The sequence below is a fragment of the Pongo pygmaeus genome, chromosome 12 (genome assembly GCF_028885625.2).
Source record: "Pongo pygmaeus isolate AG05252 chromosome 12, NHGRI_mPonPyg2-v2.0_pri, whole genome shotgun sequence".
Lineage (NCBI taxonomy): Eukaryota > Metazoa > Chordata > Mammalia > Primates > Hominidae > Pongo > Pongo pygmaeus.
Window position 1 is genome coordinate 85087916 of NC_072385.2, and position 15603 is coordinate 85103518.

The window sequence follows — 15603 nt, forward strand, 5'->3', positions numbered from 1 at the left end:
AGTTCCTCGGAATACAGTAGTTGCAGAGGATGGGGAGGGTCTAGGAGAAACAACATCAAAATCTACCCTGTGTCTACACAAAAGCGGTGGGACAGTCTAACCAGGGTTGAGACAAAAGAGGAAAGAATTGATTGATGGGATTTTGAGGACTGTTGTTACAAATATGGTCAGTTTTTGCCAGTCAATCCTTTTGTTGTTCCTGAAGAACTAGGGCCAAGCCTTGTGAGTGCTAGCAGTGGCTAAAATGGTGCTTCATTCTCTGTCTTCTATGAAGTACTGATGCCATTTTGAAATATTAACTTTAGTAGCTCAATAAAAATTTAATTTCAACACAAGGCAGATTTCTTATAAAAAGGAGGATGGAGAGGTTGTTAGGTTCGTCCTTTATAAGCATTGATTTCCCTTCATATCTCCTACGGCCTCCCTCCACTCCCCCACAACTCCCCTCCACTCTCCCCAACTCCCTACCACCCACACGTATACCTTACCTGAAATACATTCTGTACAATTATGTAAAACTGGCTTTCTAAACTTTAAAAATGTGGCTTTTAGGTGCACATTAATTCTACAGGACTTCTTTACAAGTTGCCAAAGTTTGAAAATTCCATGGAATTCTGTGGACAAAGTTTTTCCTGTTTTCAAGGAAAAATTGTGAAAGGCTTTGAATGGTGATGATCTTATGCATGTATTCATTTCATATCCTTCTTTTTTTTTTTTTTTTTTTGAGACTGAGTCTCACTCCGTTGCCCAGGCTGGAGTGCAGTGGCGCAATCTCGGCTCACTGCAAGCTCTGCCTCCCGGGTTCACACCATTCTCCTGCCTCAGCCTCCCGAGTAGCTGGGACTACAGGCACCCGCCAACCATGCCCAACTAATTTTTTTTTTTTTTTTTAGTAGAGATGGGGTTTCACCGTGTTAGCCAGGATGGTCTCGATCTCCTGGCCTCATGATCCACCTGCCTCGGCCTCCCAAAGAGCTGAGATTACAGGCGTGAGCCACCGCGCCCAGCCTCATATCTTTATGAGTCATGATTATACCCTATTTTTAAAATCATCCTTTATAACATTATCAACTATACTTTGATGATATCATTTTTCCAGGATATGCCAAGAGGTCATGGTCACTGACTCCTTAAGAGTGGAGCCTGACATATGCCTGACAGAGAGTCAATTGTTTAAGGTTATTGAAATTGATTTCATACCTTAAGAAAAAAAATAGCCCCAGGTCTTGCAGAGGAAGATATAAATTCACAGCACAGTAAGAATAGTTTGAAATACATTTTTAATTTTTGAAAAATCAATATGTAATCTACAAAATATTTTGTTACATGATTATTAAGGCTCAACCTGTTTTATATTTGCATTGACAGAATATAAAACTGCATTTTAAGTAAAACATTATAATAGTCATTATTAAGGAAGGCCTTCTAACTGAATTTATAAGAAAAGGGGCTGTATCACAAGCACAGCTCTGGAATGAAGGGAACTAACATCCTAGAACTGTCTAATATATACATCAGGTTGTAAAATTCCAGCCTTTATTTATGTGCTGGAAAGTATCTTTTTTACGTATCTGTTTTTCATGGATAAACTCTTGTGATTCCCACAGAAAAAGGAAATGTTCTTAAATTCAGATCTGCACAAATGATCTACCCATGAATTCATTTACACAGTTAATATGATCCTGTAACTGGAAAGGTGACCAGACTAGTCACAAACTGGTCAACTCCTTGGAAGTCTGCTCATTTGACTCCAAAATGGTCAAACTCACAATGGAGTGATCTAAGCAAAATGAATGCTAGAAAGGATATTTCCTCCCTCATTCCTTTCCTTCCCCGCGTCCCTCCCTTAAAAGCAAGGGTTTTTTGAAGACTGCTATTGCGGCAAGGGCAGTTCTACTTAATTTGAACCCTACCTGATTTTTCACCTAGAGTTCTGTAGTCACATCTGACCTCCTGCCAGTTCTGAGGTCAGAAGAAATGAATAAGCCTCCCCTCCCTACACAAAATGTTAATTTAACACTAAGTAATGAATATTTAAGGATCCTATTAGATGTGCGAATTAACAATTATGCTGTAACACACTGCTGTTAATGCTATCCGCCTCTGCATTGCCACAGACACTCCATTTGGGCTTTAGTCCAGCTTTTGCTATTATATTGTCAAGACTGAATCTGAGATGTCCTGAAGGCCCGGTGGCTTGTGAGTGAATAACCTGGGCAGGGAGGTACCCACAGATACTAGCCGACCTGTGAAGCATGAAGGGCGATTAAGTGAACCCTTTGCTGAATATATTTTGAGGTGTAAATAGTCATTAAGTTCATCCTAATCAGACTGAGTTCTTTGTGGGCAGGATGCCATAAAACACACTTAGAAAGGAATGGCAGTAATTAACCCACCTAACTTCACCGGGACTGTGGGCAGCATCAGTTTCAGCCTGCCTCCATATTCGTTCTGGGCAGACTGAAGTCACTCTAGAGTGCGCCCACACCAGATGATAAGGAAAGATGGTGAAATTTTTTTAAATGACATACACACACAGATTTGCCCTGCTCTACATCAACAGTGAGCCTCAAGCATATGTTATTATAAGCAAGGCATCCAATGAAGTCAAAAAGAGCAATAGTGGCCGGGTATGGTGGCTCACGCATGTAATCCCAGAACTTTGGGAGGCTGAGGCTAGCGGATCACCTGAGGTCAGGAGTTCCAGACCAGCCTGGCCAACATGGGGAAACTCTGTCTGTACTAAAAATACAAAAGAATTTTAGCCGGGCATGGTGGCTTGCACCTGTAATCCCAGCTAGTTGGAGGCTGAGGCAGAAGAATTCCTTGAACCCAGGAGGCGGAGGTTGCAGTGAGCCAAGATCACATGACTGCACTCCAGCCTGGGCAACAGAGTGAGACTCTGTCTCAAAAAAAGTAAAAAATAAAAACAACAATAGCAATTCCTTTCAACAAACCATCACCTATTGCATTCTTTGCCTTTACAGTAAAATAATGAAAAGCAATAAAATCTGCTGATTGATACAGACCACCATAAATGTTTGTCTTAATCTGTTTTTGAACAGATTTCAATGAATGTAATATAATATTAAATATTAAATAAAACACATGAAATAAACTCTGTAGGCCAACACATAAATGTTGTTTGGAAGAACATTAAATCAGTTTTGACTCAAAACAAATCTAGCAAACAGAGAAAAATATCTCCTAATTATGTTTAAGATTCAACATAAATTGAAGGTATATTAATGCCACATGGGGGAGTTTGTTTTTCAGACTAAAAACGATACCTGGAATATAGATTTCATAAATTTTAAAATTCTCACTTTTCACTGTAAATGCTAAAAGGAAATTATAAACAGAATTATAACTGCTAATGCTATTGACTTTTCATTAGAAACCAAACTATTATAGTCATTTACTTGACTCTGAAGAATAAAAATGTTGCCTCTTAGAAATCTGGGTAAAATACCAAGTATCTTTCACTTTGCTCACCTTTTAATGAAAAATACTCTAAAATAAGCAGAATTAGCATAAAACAGCATGATAGCAGAACTAGTATAAAATAATCATAATGTGATTTAGACTTCTACTCAAGAGAGGCTTGTGTTCATTACAAATAATACTTTATCAAAACATGTCCTTAGAGTCTGTACTTTTGGAAAATAGTGTTTATAAATTTTAAAAATTCATCTTTAATATACATAAATATTTTAACTAGTGTCTAATACTCAGATTCCATTTTGAAAGGAATCCTGCCAAGTGAAAGGAAATATGTCTTAGTGATTTATACTAAAATATGTAGGACAACAGAAATAGCTTCTTTGCAGCACGCACCAGAAAACAAACACATTTTGAAAATGACAATACAGTAGGAAAGAGACAGGTACCAAATATAGCCAATTATTATTTACCAATGGTAAGAGGACAGGTAAATAAGTAATTCAAAAGCACAGATACTTCCAGATCTACATTTTAGCCAGTGGTTTCAACATCATTCTACACCCAGCCATATTTCAGAGGCAAGAAAGAGGGAAAATTAAGTATTTTGGATTAGGTCTCCTTTGATTCCCTTACCCTCTAGTACAGGCACTAACCAGCAAGAAGAGATGGGAAAAAATAAAGATGGCACCTCAGTAATCCAGGGAGCAAAACAATCAGCCACTGAGTAATCAAAAATCAAACTGGCTGCGGGGTCACACAACAAGTAACAGTGCCTTTGAGTTTCAATAGGAAGCAAAACATCACACAAATTATAGAAACATTTTAGATCGAACCCCTAGGACAAAAACACATGAAAAGCATAAAATACAGATTGTTCAGTTTTAGGTCTAAAATTCTCTAAACACAGCCATCAGACCTGTCCTAAAACCGCTATTCAGAAGTCATTTCCACTCTACAGTAGCAGGACTTGGTGTGGTTTCGGTGAATTACATATTTGACAAGTGGGCTGTCATCATAAACTCTTGCTACTCCTACTGAGTTATGCAGTCACCAATTTTATCTGGGTCTTCTCCATCGATTTTAATCCACTTCTTTTCTATTTCAACCTGTTATGCAAAAGCAAAACACAGACAGCATTAACAAATGCAACACAGCACTCACACCTCTTCAGTCCTATTTTATACAGGCGGCACAGACTGCACAAACCTCACCCTTTGGACACAGACACAGCCCTCTACCCTCCTACAGTAGTTTCCAAGTGAGGCACTCTGCTCTCCTTTTGAACAACAGAGCCCCCCAAATCCTCCCCGCCAGGGTGAAGTCTTCAAGAGGACCGAAACTGTCTTCTAAGTCAAATGTAGTTTTTATAAAATGTATACAGAATACATATATTGAAAAAAACCTTTACAGATCTGACTAGACATATGATCAATTATCCCTCTACCTGAATATACGGCTGTATCATGTACCTAGCCATTGGCCCCCCTAAGATTTATAATGCACCCAAAATTATCTAACTGAAACAAACCAGCTTACAAACTATTAGGTTGCTGCAAAACTAATGGCAAAAACCGTGATTACTTTTGCAGCAACCTAATAGTAAACCATCTGCTCTTCATCATTTTTGTCTCAGCTCAAATGTCACATCCTCCTGGAGGTCCTCCAGGACTACCCCAGATAAAGCCCTCCAGTCACTCTCTATCCTGCTACCCTATTTTATTAACTTCTTAGAATTTGTTATTAGTTGAAAGCATATTTATTTATTTATTTATCTACTAACTATTTCTCATTTACCCCCACTAGAAACTACGCTCCATGAGGACAGGGACTTTGTCTCTCTGTTCACACTGCTGTGTCCCTGAATGTGGAGCAGTATCTGGCAACAGATAATTACTAAATGAAGAAAACATTTTGAAACTGCCCCAAGGTGCAGATCAACTAGTAAATGCCACTAAAGCTAGAGATACTTTGTAAAGTAATTTTTAATTGTCCACTAAAACTGCATGAACCTGGCACATCCTGTGAATAGGAAAATAAGTATAAACGCAGTCTCCATTTGCACTTGACCCACATTTCAGTCACACATAATACATATATACCTGGTGTGATAGGTCAGCTTCCCCAAGAAATAGACTCTGAGATGGAGATCTGTGTGCAGAAAGTTTACTGGAGAGTGCTGTTGAGTTCAACATTCATGGGGGAGTGAGGCAGGAAATGAAGCTAAATGGGCAGAGAGAGAAGCTGGGCTGCAATGTAGTCAGAATGAAGGCTTCTGCCCATGCCCTGGAGTGCTGAAGCTGGGCTGACCTACACAGTTAGCCCAAGTTGATGCAAAGGGGCCTATACACCCCTGCATAGATTCCAGGAAGGAGGCATGACCTCAGGGAAGGCAGCTATCTTCAGCAGCGGCAATTCTCACCTGCTGGGGAAATACATCCTTCAGGTCTGAAGGGGCTGCACGGGACAGCACTACCTATCATTACTTTTATCAGTAGAAAAAGATAACTGGACCCAAACATAGACTTCTAAACAGATAGTCCAAAATAAAGAAAAATCCTGACTCACATTACTATAGTATAGGAAACCCAGTTGATATTAGCGATGTCATGTATAATATCACTATTTTTAATAGAAATAAATTAGTAGACAATCAGAATGGCATTAATCATTGCTGCAAATCAAGCAACACATAGATTTTAAAATGCTACTTGAGGGGCACGTGCTCTTAGGACCTCCTGAGGGCTGTGTAACAGGCAAAATTTAAATTTTTAAAAATAAAATAAATGCTATTAGAAATTATAAAATGTTGCTCATGTGAAAGACAGAAGGGAAACATAAATTCTAAACTGAACCACCTGTCTGTAATGTACTGTTTAATTTTTGTGATTTTTGAAATATTTTCTAGTTAAAAAATACTTTTAGGCCGGGTGTGGTGGCTCACATCTATAATCACAGCACTTTGGGAGGCCGAGGCAGACAGATTACGAGGTCAAGAGTTCGAGACCAGCCTGGCCAACATGGTGAAACCCCATCTCTACTATAAACACAAAAAATTAGCCAGGCGTGGTGGCAGGCGCCTGTAATCCCAGCTACTCGGGAGGCTGAGGCAGGAGAATTACTTGAACCCAGGAGGCAGAGGTTGCAGTGAGCCAAGACCATGCCACTGCACTCCAACCTGGGCAACAGAGCAAGACTCTGTCTCAAAAAAAAGAAAATCTTTTGAACAAAATCAGCAAGATGCATCACCATTTCACGATACTGTGGGAAATACGTGGCAGAAGACATCCATATATCTACTAAACTTGAGGATAAGAAGGGAAAACAAGTTTAGAAACAGATGTAAGTGTATGCCCTCCTTTAGTTCTTCTGCCTAAGAATGCAGAAGAGCTGATGGCAAACATTTAAAACTACCATAATACCAGGCTGGACATGGTGGCTCACGTTTATAATCCCAGCACTTTGGGAGGCTGAGGCAGGAGGATCACTTGAGACCAGGAATTTGAGACCAGCCTGACCAACATAGTGAGATCCCATCTCTATTTAAAAATTTAAAATAAAACTTTAAGCTACCAACAAGCTAGGCACGGTGGCTTATGCCTGTAATCCCAGCACTTGGGGAGGCCGAGACAGTCAGATCACCTAAGGTCGGGAGTTTGAGACCAGCCTGGCCAACATGGCGAAACCCCATCTCTACTAAAAATACAATAATAATAATAATAGTAGCTGGGTGTGGTGGTGGGTGCCTGTAATCCCAGTTACTTGAGAGGCTGAGGCAGGAGAATCGCTTGGACCCAGGAGGCGGAGGTTGCAGTGAGCCAAGATTGTGCCACTGCACTCCAGCCTGGGTGACAGAGTGAGATGCCATCTTAAAAAAAAAAAAAAAAACTGAAAACTACCATAATAGAGTAACTCAGCATTTCCTAAAGCATGCTCCACAGAACACTATTCTACAAGATAGGGATAAGTGTTTTACATACACATACCCACACAGACAAGACACAATAGCCAATGAGTTGGGAAAAACTGAGTTAACTAAGTTTAACAAGTTTCCTTTTTGCAGGACTTCTTGGGGGCCTTTATTTAACATTAATTTAGTATGTGGCATTCCCTAACTTATTTTTTTCTTGGATAATTATATGGGACACGTGTTCTGCAGCACATATTTTGAGAAATGGTGTTCTAACATCATAATTTTTATTGTAAATATGTTCTAAAATGTAGATTCATTTTTAATGTCCTGTTTTTCATTAAGAGCTAAATTATTAAGTGTTCCCAACATTCTCCAGAATGGATAGGAAGAACTAAGCTCAATGGTGGCCATCAAGTTTCCATAGCTGAGATCCTCTCTAGGGCAAATCTCACCACACATATACACACACACACAACACATACACGATCACAAAAGACAGCAAAACAAATATTTAAAGCCAAATCAGGTCACAGTTCTAGAAGCTTTGGGATGTACCTGGATGTTGTAGCAAGCTCGCTGCTGAACATGTTTCTGTGGCTGGACATCACTCTCCACCCCCAGAGACCTGACCTCTGTCCTTGAGGCACAAGTGTCAGGCACGGAAAACTGAACAGTAGCAAATGGATACCAATCAGAGGGAATTTCTTGGTCTGATCCAAGCTCTAATTTGTATGACAGACAATGGGGATGATCAAGACCTTGAGGAAAAAAAAATCAAATAGTCAAAGTATTTTAATGGCCATTGAACATTTCTCTTGAACATAAAAGGCACTCATCTCTCTCCTTAATAAGGAATTTCATTAGCACTGCAGCAGTGCAAATTCCATTTAAACAACATACCATGAAAATCTACAATTTTGCACCAACTAGGGGGAAAGCTGTCTGCCATTTTTAAGTACTAGCTTTAAAAACAAGTATGACTTCATTACTATTTTGAATAAGAATGGTAAAAATATACAAAGAAAAAAATTACTATATGCAGGCACAGATGAACTCCTAAAAACATTTTCAATTAGAAATATTACTAATATTAATTAGAAATATTACTATATTTAGCAGATTATATTAGTATATAACAATATAATTACTATATTATACTAATATAATCTGCTAAATATTTATTTTAAGCAATATTTTTAATATTAATGTTTAATTTATATTAAACAATATACTAATATTGTTAAACTTAATTGTTTTCCTTAATTAAAAGATATGAGTAATATTTATATTAAACATAATTATTTGGCTACAATGTGCTCAAGACCTGTACAAGCCTCTTTCTCTTAGACTGAGTAACGTCTTATAATTATTAATTTATTCATTTCCTTACTATCTATTTACAGATAACTCAAAAATAAACTTCAGCCCAAATTAAGTCATATTATTTTAAAATTCTGATTTTTAAAAGTTAACTTTTCAGAAAATGTTCCAGGCCAAGAATTCTTTTTTCAGTAGAACAAATTATTTTTCCCTACTGTAATTCTCACTCATCCTTCCAAAATACTTTGACTGGAACAGCTATACAGAGTAGAGATGGGCATATTGGCCTTTAATATTTTAATCTAATATTGGTTTTCACTCAATTTGTCACCTATTGAGCATCTGTGCTATGCCAGGCCAGGTTCAGTGCCAGACCCAGAGATATTGGATATATTTCAAAGATTTTAGATGGGGGTCATATAGTGTGTGTGTGTGTGTGTGTGTGTGTGTGTGTGTGTGTTACAAGGAAATGAAAAATATTTTCATTGTAATCACTGTAGCAGCTTTACAAACATTCCGTGATTCTGTTGCATTGTTCATAGCATCTCCATATCCAATGTGGCTATCTTTACTTAAATAAATATATGAGATAAAGAGTAATTTCAAGAACCAGATTAAATTACTGTACCACTAACATAGCTAGAGAAAGAGCATTTCCATCAGAATATAGCTTTAGGCACAAAAACAAGAGTTTAAAGGATTTCACTTAATTCTTAAAAGATAAATTACCTTTCCTTCCATACAGCCTGTTTCTTGTGGAGTGACTAATAGAATTCTAAGGCTGTAAAAAGCCTTGAGAAGTCATCAATCAATTAACCAACAGATGCTCATTAGCCATCTCTACCACTTACGGGAAGGGTAGGACAACAGTGGCCTCTGAGGTGCTCTTAACAACCGGATCACTGCAGGCGAGTGATAACTTCATTCTCATACACATACACCCAGAGAGACTGCACACTCCATTACTCTTTTTAGTCCTCTGTCTGCAGTGAGGATACAGTAAGTTCATCTACACTTACTGCAGGCACTCTTCAGCCTTGTTATGGCAAAGTGATTAAGGCTAGGGTTACAAATTGCTTATCTCTCTGAGCCTCAGTTTCTTCATCTAAAAATGTGGATAAAGAGGATAACCTGAACCTTATAAGGGCTGTTGTGAGGATTAACCAGTTCATATGCATACCGCACTGGGGCAGTAGTATTCTATAGCAATATAGATGAGCTAGACATATTATTTTGCAAAGTGCTACTCAATTATAAGGCCAGTATTATTTAATTACTATAATTTTGCTAATAAAGGGACTGTGAATGTTACACATTCAGAGTTAAAAATTATACTAGACATGATCTGATTTGATACTCACACTTTATAAGAAAAAATTATTTGGGGAAATTTTATGATGAAAATTGAAGAACTAAACCCAAATTGAAGACTTAGTGGTACAAAAAATGTCAGAAACAAAACCTTTCTACCTGCTTTTCTTTAAAAATGGTAAAAACCTTTTTCCTTTCAAGTTTTCTGGCTTATTTTTTAAGGCTTTTGAAAATGCTAAATGCTCTACAATGTTTAGTAACACACTCCCTCTTCAGACTTTCTGCCCCACAGGGACAGATGTCATGTCTGTCCTTAGCACAATGTCTGTCATGTTTGGGGCTTAACAGATTATTTTCAAATTCACCAATTAATGAATAAAAGATAGAGGAAAATCGTGTTGTCTCAGTGCTGACCACCAGGGGGAACTGTCCAGCTTTGGTCATTGTTCACTCAATATAATTCCTTTTCTTAGGACGGGGAATGTAAATCACAAAATCTTAGGTCTGGTTGATATCCAGTCCCTCCTGAACCAAAATATTTTACACCTGAAACTGAACTGTTAGAGGGCCGAAGGGAAAGAATAGCAAGAGGATGACAGAAGTGGAGGAGGAGAGAGCAACCAATGTGCTGATGACAGGGCAGAAGAAAAAAAGAGAAAAGTCGAAAAATTGGGAAGTTAGAGGTAGATATATTTAATTGATCCTCCACCACTCTCATTCCCCTTAATAATTCTGTGCCACCATATACACCTCCTCTGGCTAACCAGCATCCTCATTTGTCTTCAGCTGTCTTTTTTTCTTCGTTTCTCTTTTCTCTCTCTCTACCACCCCAACAAAGCCTAAGCTCCTCTGCTGTCATTCACACCTTAGTATGAAGTCTGTGAGCTAGTGCCTCAGGCAAACCTTTGTTGCAAAATGAAAGACCTGCCCACTGTTGAAGGAATATTAAGCATTGACAAGCTGGTTAGAAGGGACATTAAGGGACCAGCAGCCCTCCCGACCTTTCCAGAAATCACAGGTGATTTCCCCAATAAAAAAGGTCAATCCTGATCCCTCAAATTCCCAGGAAGGAAAAAAAATTTTTTTTTAAGTTTTATAATTAGAGCATAATAAACTAGTTTATATGTTCTTGCCAGGTGCGGTAGCTTATACCTATAATCCCAGCACTCGGAAGGCCAAGGCGGGTGGGTTGCCTGAGCTGAGGAGTTCGAGACCAGCCTGAGCAATATGGCAAAACCCTATCTCTACCAAAAATACAAAAAATTAGCCAGGTGTAGTGGCACGTGCTGTGGTCCCAGCTACTTGGGAGGCTGAGGTGGGAGGATGGCTTGAGCCTGGGAGGCAGAGGTTGCAGTGAGCTGAGACCTCGCCACTGCACTCCAGTGCTATTCATTCAGTTTCCATTTTGAAGTATCTTTTCAAATAATGCAAAGTTTTCAGAAACTATCTTGAAAAGGATAAAATTTTAAAGAGCTTTTTAAAAACTTTTGTTCTCCAAATACGCAACTGATCTAAAAGTCATATAGAAAAATAGAGAAGCATTCTGGGATCCTGCTATTCTAAGTGTGTTCCTTGGGCCAGATGCATTGGCATCACATCAGCACTTGTTAGAAACACAGTATTCCAGATCCCACTTGCTCAGTCAGAATCCACATTTTAACAAGGTGATTCCTGAGCATACAAAAGTTTCAGAAGCACTGCCTTAGGACAAAGATTTCCTCTCTGCTCCAACCTTATTATTACCATACTTCTCAAGAGGCAAATTAGGTTATAGCCTGCCGTGGCACCCTCTCACTCTCTGCATTGCCCTCCCCACCCCCTCAATGGAGAAGCTTGGGGCAGGGCCCTGTAATCCCAGAAATGTCCTGCCCCAAACCAGGCCCACAGCTGCACCATGCCCTCTGGATGCCACCTGACACAGCCCCACTGTGTTTTCCCTGGGCCGCCTCTCTGTGCACAGACCTGATCTCAACAAAGCAGCTGTGATCCCACAGGATTTGTTCAGTGAATTATCACTGTGTAATTGACTGACATGCCTGTAAAATGTTGTCCTGTGTGGGCCTGGTGATATGATGGTTTTACAAAAGAATTCCTGAAGGCCAAGATCAGGTCCAGCCTTTTCCCTGGAAATGTCCATTCTTGTCATTGTTCTTGGTGAGCTCCGCTGCTAATAAATACTCAGGGGAGGCCAGGCGCAGTGGCTCATGACTATAATCCCAGCATTTTGGGAGGCCAAACCGGGCAGGTCACGAGGTCAGGAGTTTGAAACCAGCCTGGCCAATATGGCAAAACCCCGTCTCTACCAAAAATACAAAAATTAGCCAGGCATGGTGGTGCACACCTGTAGTCCCAGCTACTCGGGAGGCTGAGGCAGAAGAATCTCTTGAACCCAGGAGGTGGAGGTTGCAGTGAGCCAAGATCGTGCCATTGCACTCCAGCCTGGGTGGCAGAGCGAGACTCCGTCTCATAAATAGATACTCATGGGAGAGCAATAACAGAGCTCTAGAAGACAAAGGCATATGCAGAGCAGGGAGGAATGATCTCTGCCTAGGGGATCAGGTCAGTAGTTCTCAACCCTGGCTGCATGAGCCTTTATAAACATCAATACCTGGGCCTCATCTTCATAGAGCCCGATTAGTAGGGGATGGGGCCCAAGTATGGGTATGTGTTTGAAGCTTTAATTATGCTAACATGTGGCCAGGACTGGGAAACAGATTTTAAAAGGATGAGTGATGAGAAGATCCCAGGTTATCTCAGCTAATGGCACCATTGCCCACCTATCCACCAAAGCCAGAGCCCCTGACCTTGTCCCATCGCCTCCCTTTCCCTCATCCCCATAGAGAATCTGTCATCACTTAGGGGCACCTCCCGTGAATTCACTCTCCCATCTCTTGCCTCTCTCTCTGCCACTGCCTTTGCTCAGCATCCCTCACCTCCTCCCAACTTCCCTGTGTCTATAATCTACTCCTAAATCTTTCCTCTGCACTGCATGCCGGCCTTTCTGAAACAAGATATGATTCTGTAGCAGTCATGCCTGAAAACAACCCCGAGGCCCTGTTGACAGATAAACTTCACACCCCACAGCATGACCCACAAGGTCTTAATACACTGGTCTCTTCCCCGACCCCTCCCTCAGCCCCAAAACTTAGGTAAGATGCCCCACCAGCACACCTGTGGTTCTGCTGTTTCTTTCTTCGATGGAAACTCTGTTGACTCTCCCAGCCATCAGCTCTTCAGTGAAGCCCTCCCTAGTCCCCAGGCAGTTTATCACCCTTTCCTCTGGGATCCCTAAGTGCATATGTTTGTCCAAGCCTGGAACTATGCACTTTTCCACAGTACATTTGGGTAGCTGCTTCAGAGTCTCTCTCACCTTCTAGACTGTTAAGTTTCTGGTAGAGTAGGAATCATGTTTGTGTCTGTATATCTTAACCACTCAGCACAGAACCTATACCTAGAAGAAATTTAGTAGATGTTTGTGGAGTAAATGAGTGAGCCTCTTTCTCAATAAATTATTGTTGATTGAATCAGTTAACTACACCATTAACTCTGAAAAAAAAAATGCAGTGTTATAAACAGGATCATTTTCACAAAAAGCTTCATACATGTCTGCACTCCCAAAATTAGAAAAGATGATTGGTATGGTTTCTCAGTTTGAAAAATAAGTGTGGTTACCCTGGCCAGTCTTTAGCCAAGTGCTTATTTCCTTTAGGGCCTCCCGGAGCAATAGGAATTGCTCTAAGTAAAGCAATAGGAATGGACTACAAAGGGGACCTGTGCTCTTGTCCCTCTGACACCACGTGGACAAGCCCACAGCCTGAGCCTATTGTGCTTCTCTCTCAAAAGCGTAATTACCACTTCAAGTCTATGCAAAAACTGCTTTGGACCTTTTGTTCCAGTCCTTGAGACCATCTCTAGGATCAACGGAAAACAACAGGAGTTAATTTATCACCCAGATTTCAGGGGAAACCTGCAGATCCAGGAGGTTCCAATAGGCATTCCAGCCGGCCTGACTTTCTGCCTGCCTCTTTCCCTTTTTGTTTAGCAAAACAAAAGCTAATACTTTGATTTTGTTTAAACCCTCTAACCTAAAACTAGCACAAATAACTTTCAGAATAGACCATTTGGAACCTTGTATGAAGACCTTAAAACTGGTTTCTCTGGCATGATGATGCAAATAGTTCAATTTGCCTCTCTAGCCAAGTTATAAAAGAAAGCAGGGGCCAGGCACGGTGGCTCACACCTCTAATCCCAGCACTTTGGGAGGCCGAGGCGGGTGGATCACCTGAGGTCGGGAGTTCGAGACCAGCCTGGCCAACATGGTGAAACCCCATCTCTACAAAAAATATAAGAAATTAGCCGGGTGTGGTGGTGCGGGCCTGTAATCCTAGCTACTTGGGAGGTTGACCCAATAGAATTGCTTGAACCCAGGAGGCGGCAGTTGCAGTGAGCCAAGATTACACCACTGCACTCCAGCCTGGGCGACAGAGCAACACTCTATCCCAAAAAAAAAAAAAAAAAGAAAGCAGGAAACATTATCTCAGTGGATTATATCATAGAAGATACTGACCTTCCCTCCCATCACAGCAGAGTTGATCAGAATGTGCTGTTTGAGACCATTCACTGTGACCAGGCTGCACCATCACCACTTCACTCTGCCCTAAGCCTGAGCTATCCTTGCTAGTGTGGGGGAACTGAACATAATTAATCTGAGTCTTGAGAACGCTATGGGGTGAAAGCTGGCATTAATGAAGAAGGGTGTGGGGTGTCAGGAAGAAAGACAATGTAAGAACTTCCCTTCTTCACAGGGTCCTGGAGCTCCTCAGCTCACTAAGCCTGTGTCTCTCACCTGAAGGATCCTGCCCATAGCTCAAACTCTCATCAGTCAGCAGATGTTAAACCAACAAACAGAGAGTTATGGACAAGGTGGTCCCATGGCCTCCAGAGTGCAGGCAGTGCTGCCCCTCAAGTCAATTGTAGTCTGGGGCTTGCTCTTCTGGTTCTACAACTTTACAACACCTGGAGAGCACCGTTCTTCCCTCTGGCTACACCTTATATCTGGAGAGATCTTAAAATACTTGGAATCTGGCTCCCTCCCCTCCACCTGACCCCTGCCGGAGATTCTGATTTAATTAGCATGAAGTGAAGCCTAAACATTGAGATTATTTAAAAGCTTTCAAGTTATTCTAATATAGTCAGGTTTGGCCAGGCGTGGTGGCTTACACCTGTAATCCCAACATTTTGGGAGGCCAAGGCGGGTGGATCACTTGAGGTCAGGAGTTCAAGACCAGTCTGGCCAACATGGGAAAACCCCATCTCTACTAAAAATACAAAAACTAGCCAGGCGTGGTGGCTCACGCCTGTCGTCCCAGCTACTCGGGAGGCTGAGGCTGGAAAAGCACTTGAACCTGGGAGGCAGAGGTTGCAGTGAGCTATCAACCTGCACTCCAGCCTGAGCAACAGAGTAAGACTCCATCTCAAAATAATAATAATATAGCCAGGTTTGAGAAACACTGCCATAAGGCCACCCCGAAGAAAAATGCTTCCTCTGAAGTCCACAGCCTGGAGGGGCCTAGATAAGCTTAAATTTCTCTGAAGGACTACAGCAGCTGTGAGCCATC

At 40.8% G+C, this 15603-nt stretch overlaps 1 protein-coding gene across 8 annotated transcripts in view; it reads right to left on the reverse strand.

The window, feature by feature from the left end:
- Window positions 1–1263: 1263 nt before the first annotated feature.
- The window catches only part of STON1 (stonin 1), a 65465-nt gene continuing 51125 nt past the window's right edge, over window positions 1264–15603 (reverse strand). For 4 of the 8 annotated variants that reach the window (XM_063649385.1, XM_054474736.2, XM_054474737.2 and 1 more), the window contains 2 exons: window positions 7910–8112; window positions 1264–4550 (listed from right to left, as the gene is read on the reverse strand). In XM_063649385.1, coding sequence (XP_063505455.1) covers window positions 4476–4550; window positions 7910–8112 — 278 coding nt within the window. In that variant the 3' untranslated portion in view covers window positions 1264–4475. Of the gene's footprint in view, window positions 4551–7909; window positions 8113–13156; window positions 13437–15603 lie in introns of those variants that run through there. The other 4 variants (XM_063649387.1, XM_063649388.1, XM_054474740.2 and 1 more) reach the window with 2 other exon arrangements.